This window comes from Mandrillus leucophaeus, unplaced genomic scaffold, assembly GCF_000951045.1.
Source record: "Mandrillus leucophaeus isolate KB7577 unplaced genomic scaffold, Mleu.le_1.0 Scaffold197, whole genome shotgun sequence".
NCBI classification, from domain to species: domain Eukaryota; kingdom Metazoa; phylum Chordata; class Mammalia; order Primates; family Cercopithecidae; genus Mandrillus; species Mandrillus leucophaeus.
Window position 1 is genome coordinate 2916100 of NW_012101998.1, and position 9982 is coordinate 2926081.

The 9982-nt window shown below is 35.4% G+C and overlaps 1 protein-coding gene across 1 annotated transcript in view; it reads right to left on the bottom strand.

The window, feature by feature from the left end:
• Window positions 1-9982, bottom strand: part of MYO9A (myosin IXA) — a 253788-nt gene that overhangs the window by 98461 nt on the left and 145345 nt on the right. Inside the window, exon 19 of the mRNA XM_011978611.1 lies at window positions 5469-5591. Coding sequence (XP_011834001.1) covers window positions 5469-5591 — 123 coding nt within the window. The remainder of the gene's footprint in view (window positions 1-5468; window positions 5592-9982) is intronic.

The following is a 9982-nucleotide window of genomic DNA, read 5'->3' on the forward strand; positions in this document are numbered from 1 at the left end:
TGAGTCCTTTTTTAGTCTTGCTCTTTTTCTTCTTTTAATGGTGACTTTTTTGGTTTAAACAGTTTTATTGAAATAAAATCTACATACTATTAAAATATATACATTGTAGTTCACAAATCAATGAGTTCTGGTAAATTTACACAGTTATGCCACTATCACTACAGTCCAGTTTCAGAACTCCTCTATCACCCCCAAAAAGCTCCTTTCTGCCCATCTGCAGTCAATAACCACTTGAGTCACAGCCCCAGGGAACTACCAATCTGCTTCCTGCTGCTATAAACTATCTTTTAAAAAAATATAATCTTTTTTAGATGGCTTTTCCTCTTATTATAAAAGTAATATGTAGCTATTCTAGAAAACTTACTATACATATATATGTCCAGAGAATATCAGCTTGGGTTTAATTTGACTAATGACTAAATTCTTAGAGCTATAAATTAAAAGCTGGTTAATTTCTTCAAACCAATCAGCCTTTTCCAAGGGAATTCACACTTTTACAAAAAAACAAGCTTAATGTATTCTACATCTTCCTTATACCCACAGTTAGAAAGACTCCTAGGAAGAGAAAAATTTAGTTTTCCCTACTTGAAGCAAAGAGTATGTTGACTGTTGATACAATGGCAGATATATTTCCTAGCAACCTGTGGATCCCTAGGCAGCTGAGTATGGAGAGGAGCAGCAGCTTTATCAGTAAGTTTTAGTAGCTATAACAAGCAACAACGTGTATGACCGATTATATTAGGAGAAAGCCACACAACTTCTTTTAAAAAACTACTAAGTAGAGACATAGTGCTATGAAGTGACCAGACTTTGACATACAGGTCCATGTATAAACACTGCACAGTTCTTTGCTTTATGATCAAGTTATATCATCCCAGTCATAACTTAAGGCTTTACCTACTTTGAAAGTTTGGTGGTCAAAGGGACTGACTCATTAAAATCTAACATTAGCCTGCAGAAGACAAACTCTCAAGAGTGAATGTTTTAGAGTATAGTGAAGGTGGTAATTTACCAAAAGGCTGAAATAATACAGAAAATATACATTACAGTCTACCACATTGTTACTTATTTCTATTTATCAGTCTGAATTTTCTTTTTCCTTTTTTAATCGAGTATATTTTATGGTTCCATTTTAGTTCTGCTACCACCTTACTAACTGTTAACTCTTTTTTAAAGGATTATTCTAGGATTTGCACCTTTATCACAGTCTACCTTCAAATAACACTATACCATGTTCTGTATAGTGTGAAAGCTTAACAACAGTGTATTTCCACTTAGTACCACTTTACGTGTTTTGGGATACTTTTATTATACATTTTATTTCTACCCCACAATATACTATTATTTTTGTTTTCTATAGCCAATTATTTTAAAAAGAGAAAAGGATTTTTTTTTTCTTTCTTTCTTGAGACAGAGTCTTGCTCTGTCGCCTAGACTGGAGTGCAGTGGCGCAATCTCAGCTCACTGCAACCTCCACCTCCCGAGTTCAAGTGATTTTCATGTCCCAGTCTCCTGAGTAGCTGGGCTTACAGGCACACACCACCAAGCCCAGCTAATTTTTGTATTTTTAGCACAGACGGGGTTTCGCCATGTTGGCCAGGCTGGTCTTGAACTCCTGACCTTGGGTAATTCGCCCACCTCAGCCTCCCAAAGTGCTGGGATTACAGGTTTGAGCCACCACGTCTGTCCAAGAAAATGTGTTTTTAAAATATTAGCCTACATTTCTATCATTCTGGCACTATTCATGTTTTGTGTAAACTCAAATTTCCATGTGGTTTTCCCATCATTTTTCTTTCATATTTAACATTTCTGATATTATAGATCTGCTGGTAATAAATTATCTCAGCTTTTTTGGTCTGAAAATGTCTCTACTTAACATGCATAGAATTCTAGGGTGACTTTTCTTCTCTTTATGGTCTTTTAAAGATATCACTCTCTTGTCTCATGGCTTTGATAGTTTCTGATGATCTTCACTTTGTTACACAAAATGTCTCTTTTCTCCCTCTGGTTAAGTTTAAGATGCTCTCTTTTTAACTGGTTTTAGCAATTTGATATAATGTGCCTTGGTGTGTTTTTGTTTGCTCTGATTGTGGTTTACTGAGATTCTTTGATCTCTGCAGTTTTTTTTTTTCCCCCATCAAATCAGAAAATATTTTGGTCATTATTTCTTCAAATATGTTTTTCTGTGCCCTCCTCCCTTTCCTCTCCTGAGATTCCAATTACACCTATGTTAGACTGCATCATATTGCTTCATAAGTTATTGCTATTTTCGTTTTTTTACATCTTTGTTGCTTTCTCTGGGCTTTAATAAACTATGACTTCAAATTTACTACTTCTGAACTAACAGATGTTAATCCAATTTAGTTTATTTTTTATTGTCAAATATTACATATTTAATCTCTAAAAGTTTCATTTTAGTCTTTTTCATATCTTCATTTTTTTCTTTTTCATAATACAAATGGCCCTTATTGGTTCCAACAGGCAGTGAAAGAAAGGAGAGGACAGAACAACTCTATCTCCTGAGGAAGTATCCAGAGGCTCTGTCATCACCTTCCAAAATAAAGAATCTATTTTGTTCTCATCATATTCATATTTTTTGTTATATCTTTGGGCATATTTAAAAGATACATTATAGCTAATTTGACATTCTTACCTACTATTTACATCGTCTTCATCATTTTAAAGTCTGTCTCTAAATACTGACTTTTTCCCCACCTTGTTATGGGTTATTTTTTTCCTGACTCTTTCTCTGCCTTGTAATTTCTCATTGGATGTCAGTGTGTTTTACATTGTTGGATTTTGTTGTATTCCTTTAAAGAGTGACAAACATTCTTCTTAACATGTAGTTAAGTTACTTAGGATCAGTCTGATTCTTTTAAAACTTGATTTTTAGTTTTGTGAGAGCAGGGCCAGAGCAGTCTTTACATTAGGACTATGTTGGTCCCATTGCTAAAACAATGTCTTTCTGAGGATTCTACCTAATGCCTCACGTAAAAAAAGGTCGTTTCACTCTGGCTGATGAGAACAGAACTACTCCTCTAATCCTGTATAAATACCAGAAATTGTTAGGTCTACAGGATTCAGGTGATTAGAATAATCATTCTTTCCCCAATCTCATGGAATTTTAACCCACATATGCAGAGATCAGTAGTCAGTCACAGAGACTCAAGGAGACCCTTCAGCAGTGTAGCTCTTTCCCTTCATACAATGTCCTTCTCCTCTTTACTCTGCCTCACAAATTCTAGTTGCCTCTACCTTTCTATCTCCATCTCTTCAGTTAGCAAGACCACTGGCATTTGTTTGGGTTTCTTCTTCCTGAGCTGTAGCAAATTATCTTTAGGTGTTAATCTGGGGCTTTCCTCATTTATTTCCCCTATTCTCACAGATTGGAACCCCGTAATGCTTACTGTCTAATATCTGAAAATATCTGACTCATAGTATCTTTTGTCCAATTTCTGGTTGTTTATAGCAGAAGGGCAATTTCTGTATCAGTTAATCCTTTGTGAGTTCTATGATATCATTTTCATGAAAATAAGCATTCAAGGAAGGGCACAGAGTCAAAGACGGCCGGGTGCCATCCATTTTGATCACCTGCAATTTCCTCATCTGCTACTTGGTTTCCTCACCTTTATAATAAATATAATAGTAATTATCCTAGAACAATTGGAAAAAAACTTAGACAACACCTATTAGAAAATGCATATGTGTAAATTTTTGGCAAAGGGCCTGGAAAACATACTATACATTGGTCATTATCTATGGATGGTAGATGACTTTCACTTGTTTTTGCTCATCTATATTTTCCAAATAATCAAAAATTAACTCATTACTTTTTTAATAACTTAATGGTCTATTAGAAATATTAAAGATGACTCTTTTTCTAAAAATTAAATATAATTCATGAATATAAATTAAGAATATGTAAATTTGGAAGGATTTTAAAAGACACAACAGGATTGTGATTATAACTAAGTTTTTATTGTACTAGCTATATGGTGTTCTTCAAATTAAAGAATGATTTCGGTATACATGGCATCTGTAAAAGATCCAAGGTAACAAAACAAAGGACACTTAACAGCTTAATAATTCTACCTTTCATAATCATGAGATTAATGTTCCCTTTTCAGACATTGAGCTCACCAAATTACCTTTTGATCAGAATTTGGCTTCCCACGTGGATTTGCTAATCAGGGAGAAATATGCTAATAAACTAACCATTGTATTAAGTCTGCTTATGACTCATATTTATGTTGTATATTAATAAACATATCACTCAACATGATTTTTTTTCTATAACCCATTAATCTTTGCATTTCTAATCTACAAAGTCTGGATTGTGAGGACAGCAGCAAGGTAAAGACAGACATCCCTAAGCACTACCTTCTCATTCTTCCCGACCAAATGCCATTAACCCATATGATTATTAAGAAGGATTTTTAAAATTCATGGCAGTGATTTCATTATACTCAATTCCCTTTCCTTTAAGCTTATTTGCACATATGAGTTATACGGCTCCTTGATCTTGCTTTTTTTCTTTTTTTTTTTTTTTAAAGAGAAAGCATGTGACCAAACAGCCTTCACAGATTCAAATTTTCCTTTAGGCCTATGGTGAGAATTACCTAAAATAAAATGACATTTCTAGCCCACAATTTGAAGAACTGTGCCTATAAATCACACAATGATACATTAGTAGATAATTTATGTTCAAACATCCTAGCTGTAAAGGAAGCATTTTAAAAAGTGTTAACATATACAGATACATCTATCACGAATAAGGAAATTTTTATTCAACAGTGAGCATTGCTTCTGTGATATAAACATGAAATAGAGTAAAATTATGCAAGCATTGTTATCTACCAGATATTTTGCTTATTTTCATAAATATCTACCAAATGAAAAGATCTTAGGAGACAGATGATTTGAGAAGAATGGAAGAGGCAATTTAAAAAGGAATCTGAAAACAATTAATTCTGGAAGAAATTTGGTTAACTATTATCATATTTATTCCTAAAAGCCCCCCAAAAAAGAACTGGATTTCTATGTAGACAAAAGTAAAATAAATACACAGAAAAAAGCCCTTCAGCCTCATTTAGCTAACTATCAATGGTAACAGCATGAGGTTTAAGCAGGGAAAAAAAAACATACATCATTATGCTAACAGTGACATTATCTAAGCAGCAGGGTTTAAAGGCAGATTTGTTTATAACATCAATTTTCTGCTTTCTCCTCACACTGAAAATAACAAATATTCAGATAGCCATTATCCAGACATATGTGGATGAAAAACAAAGGCATCTGACTTTTTTTTTTTCATCTTTGGTTCTTCTTTCCAAAATGATCAGTAATATATGGCTTTTTAGTCACATAAATTAAAATCCTATTCGAGTACCCTGCAGATCACTTTAACCTTTCAACGACAATCTGAAAGATACAGATTCTTATTTGTTTTAAGCAAAACAGGAAATAACCTGAAACTGGGCACTGATGCTGGGAGGTTTTTTCTTCTTGTGTAAATGAAGAAGAGACTTGGTAATGCGATCTTGTAGTGTCAGTCTTGTCAGGTGCTTTAAAGAATTTACTTCTAGCAAGTGCTGAAAGAAGAGAAAAAATAAATTGCTCACATAAATTAATCTAACAATAAGCCAAAATTCTCAGCCAGTTTTCATCAGTTCCTATCTATATGATCATTTCCCATCTTAAATGACTGTGATGAATATGAAAGACTGATATCCAACATTCATTCTATTCTCTAAAAATAAAAGTACACTTCACAAACTCTCTTGCATCTAGAGTTCTGGATATCGTTTAAGTTTACCAGTAAAAGGCCCACATGTGAAACTGGGAAGGTGTAACTGAGGAAGAGGCTCTGGCTACTAGTTCTGCTTCTGCTAGCAAAAATGCACATACTTTATGTACCTTTTTTCTGTAGTTCCAGCCTCCAGACACTAGTTTTGTGAATGCTCAGAGGCAGAGTGCAGAACATTTGTGTTGTCATCACAACTATACTAAATGCAGCTTAGCTCTGGAGCAAATAGTTGTAGTAGTTTCTGCCAGATGGCTAAATTACACCACAGGCAGTATATACCTGCAAGTAGCAGCTGCACTGACAGCTTCCTGATTTCCTAGCTTTCTAATTACATCTAGCGACATTCCTGCAAATGTTATTTTAACCTGTGACTTCTAAAGATTTTGTAAGTGCCTACTTAATTCCCTTTCTACTTAAAAATATCTACTGTAATTATTGTTATCTCAAACTGAATCCTGACTCACAGAGACAACAACTAAATACCAGGGCGACAGTCGGTGTGCCAGGGACATACACAAAAACAAAGCATAGGCTGGGCACGGTGTCTCATGCCTGCAAACCCAGCACTTTGGGAGACTGAGGTGGGCGGATCATGAGGTCAGGAGTTCGAGACCAGCCTAACATAGTGAAACCCCATCTCTACTAAAAATAGAAAAATTAGGCAGGCATGGTGGCGTGTGTCTGTAGTCCCAGTTACTCGGGAGGCTGAGGCAGGAGAACTGCTTGAACCCGGGAGGCAGAGGTGGCAGCGAACCAAGATCGCACTACTGCACACCAGCCAGAGCGACAATGAAAGACTCCGTCAAAAAAACAAAAAAACAAAACAAAACAAAAAAACAAAGCATAGTCCCTATTAAGCCTCATCATGATGTACTATACTATAAATTAGGAAAATAGGAGTTAGACATGAAGCAACTAAAGTATACAAAGACAGTTAAACCACACAATATTTATGGTAGTGAATTTGTAAATGGAAAGAATGTATCTATACAGATGTAAACTATATGTCATTTAAAAAGTAGTATAAAGTCAATGTATGAGAAACACAAGATTGTGTTAAAAACATGACAAATTTTCAAGTCTAAAGGTATTTATTTTGACAATACAAACATTAAAAAAACAAAACCATGCAAATTGAAAGAAGTACAACACACATGTAAACAACCTGAATTAAGGAAATGTTATTTCCTACAAATGAAAAGGTTTATTATCTGTATGTAAAAAAAACTTGTAAAAATTCTTAAATAGATATCACAATAAAAAAAAGGGCAGATGATCTGATGAGGCAATTCTCAAAGTACAAATGGCAAGTAACAAAATCACAATCCATTCAGTCTCAACCTGTATTGAAGGAAAATGTCATTTCTTTTAAAAAAGGTTTTCTGCATCAGTTTGGCAAATACAAGAAAGACTGACAAGAGTCAGTATTCATGAGGTGGTGGGGAAACATACACTATATACCCACTGTTCTTAGGAATGTAAATTATTATAACTTTCCTAATGAGAAATTTCAAATCTAGATATTTATTCTAAGGAGTTATCAAAAAAGATCTATGTTTTTTATAATAATATACTTCAAAAATAGTGAAAAACTATAGATACACAATTATATAGAATTATTTATATAAAGTATGCTTCATTTACACAACTGAATACTCCGCAGCTCATAAAGTTACTGTAAACCTATATTTCCTGACATGGGAAAATATTTGCAAACACTATTGATCAAAAAAAAAAAAAAAAAAGCCATGTAAAACAACATACATGTAAAAAGGGTATTTGTGCTAAATATTACACAGTTTTGTTTTACTTTTATTAGCACTTTTGAATTATCACAACTTCACTGTATGTATACTCATGAAAAATAATTTTTCATACTAGTCAAGAATCAATTAGAAGAATTCATAGGTTACCCTTATGTAAAAACAAATTAGCATTGAAGCCTAAAATAATTTCCCCACTTCCACTTTTAAGATACTACTGAGAAAAAGACCTTGGAAATAAAGTTTGAGTTTAAATTGTTTTTCACTATGAAAAAAACACCAGAGGGACTATGTAAAATAAAATAACTACTAAAAAATCTTTGCTGTCAGGTACATTGTAAAAGTTTGTAAAACCAAACATGACATTCATTTCTGCCTCAGAGTCATTCCAATTTTTTTCATTTGCTTGGAATACTCTATTGCCAGGCCTTCACAAGACTTGGTTCTACTTGGCACTGAATTTGTACTTTAAATGTAACTTTCTCAGAAAGTTCTTGCTTAAATACTGAAAAAAAATAGCCCACTTCTATGTCAATTACATGTCACTTAATTTTCAACACTGCATATAATATCATCTAAATTATTTTTTCATTTATTTGTTAATTTGTATATTGTCTTCTTCTTCTCTAAAAAATAACCTCCTGGAGTGCCAGGCACTGTGGTTCAGGCCTATAATCCCAGCACAGTCAAGGCAGGCAGATCACCTGAGCTCAGGAGTTACAGACCAGCCTGGGCAACATGGCAAGGTCTCTTCCCTACTTAAAGTACAAAAATTAGCCAGGTGGTGGCGAGTGCCTGCGGTCCCAGCTATTCGGGAGGTGGAGATATGGGAGGATTGCTTGAGCTCAGGGCCAGAGGCTGCAGTGAACCAGGATTGCGCCACTGCACTCCAGCCTGGGTGACAGAGCGAGACCTGTCTCAAAAAATAAAAAATAAATAAAAGATAACCTCCCAGAGAATTCTGACTGTACCGTTCATCCCTGTACCCTCAATTTCTAAAATAGTGTCTGGTTCAGAGTAGGATTCAATAAATATTAGTTTGAATGAATTAAATACCTAGTAACTGGCCAGGTGTGGTGGCTCACGCCTGTAATCCCAGGCGTGAGGAGGCCGAGGACAGTGGATCACCTGAGGTCAGGAGTTTGGGACCAGCCTGGCCAACATGGCGAAACACCATCTCTACTAAAAATACAAAAATTAGCCAGGCATGGTGACAGGCGCCTGTAATCCCAGCTACTTGGGAGGCTGAGACAGGAGAATCACTTGAACCTGGGAGGCAGAGGTTGAAGGGAGCTGAGATCACACTACTGCACTCCAGCCAGGGCGACAGAATGAAAATCCATCTCAAAAAAAAAAAGCTAGCAACTAACGAACTTTGAGCAATGCTTTCCCTATCAAGTGGAGATAAGACTTTTTCCCATATACCTAACAATAACCTGGTCAATCAACAAATGTTCAGAGTCATTACTAAAGGTCAGGCTCTGTTGTAAGTGCTAGGGATACATTGCATTCAAGTTCAGGCTACTGGGACATTAAAAAATAATTCGATCGTGCATAAGGTTTATGAAAAAAGATAAAATATGACCATAAATCTAGAGGTAAAGGGATACAGAGTTATTTCCTTTCTTAGGGCTTCAGTTCCTTGTCTACTTCTTTCCTTTCTTAATTCCATCATTATGGTTGAGTTTATTAAGCTTAGTTAACCAGTTTATTATTTTTTTCAACAATTATCTACACTTGCTGTGCAAGGTGCTGTAGACAAAAAGATTAATAAGATATTGCTTGATTATAGTCTAAATGCTTGAGTCTCCCAAAATTCACATATTGAAACCTAATCCTGGTGTGATAGTACTAGGAGGCAAAGGAGAGGGGCCCTTGGGAAGTAGCTGGGTAGTGGTATTAGTACCTTGATAGAAGAGGCCCAAAAGAGCTGCCATGTTAAAACACATAGAAGGTATCATTCCATGAGGAATGGACCATCACTAGACATCAACTCTGAAAACTTGATTTTGAACTTCCCTGCCTCTTGCGCTGTAATATATTTCTTTCGTTTATAAATTAACCAATCTAAAACATTTTATCATAGCAGCCGAAACAAACTAAGGTATTTCTCATGTTATTAAAAAGGACTAAAATGGGTAATAAATTTAACTTCAAGGCTGGGCACAGTGGCTCGCACCTGTAATCCCAGCACTTTGGAAGGCCGAGGCAAGCAGATCACTTGAGGCCAGGAGTTGGAGACCAGTGAGGTCAATATGGCAAAACTCTGTTTCTACAAAAAATACAAAAATTAGCCAGGTGTGGTGGTGTGCCCCTGTAGTCCCAGCTACTTGAGAGGCTGAGGTGGAAGAATGGCTTGAGCCCAGGAGGCGGAAGTTGCAGTGAGCCGAGATAGTGCTACTGTACTCCAGCC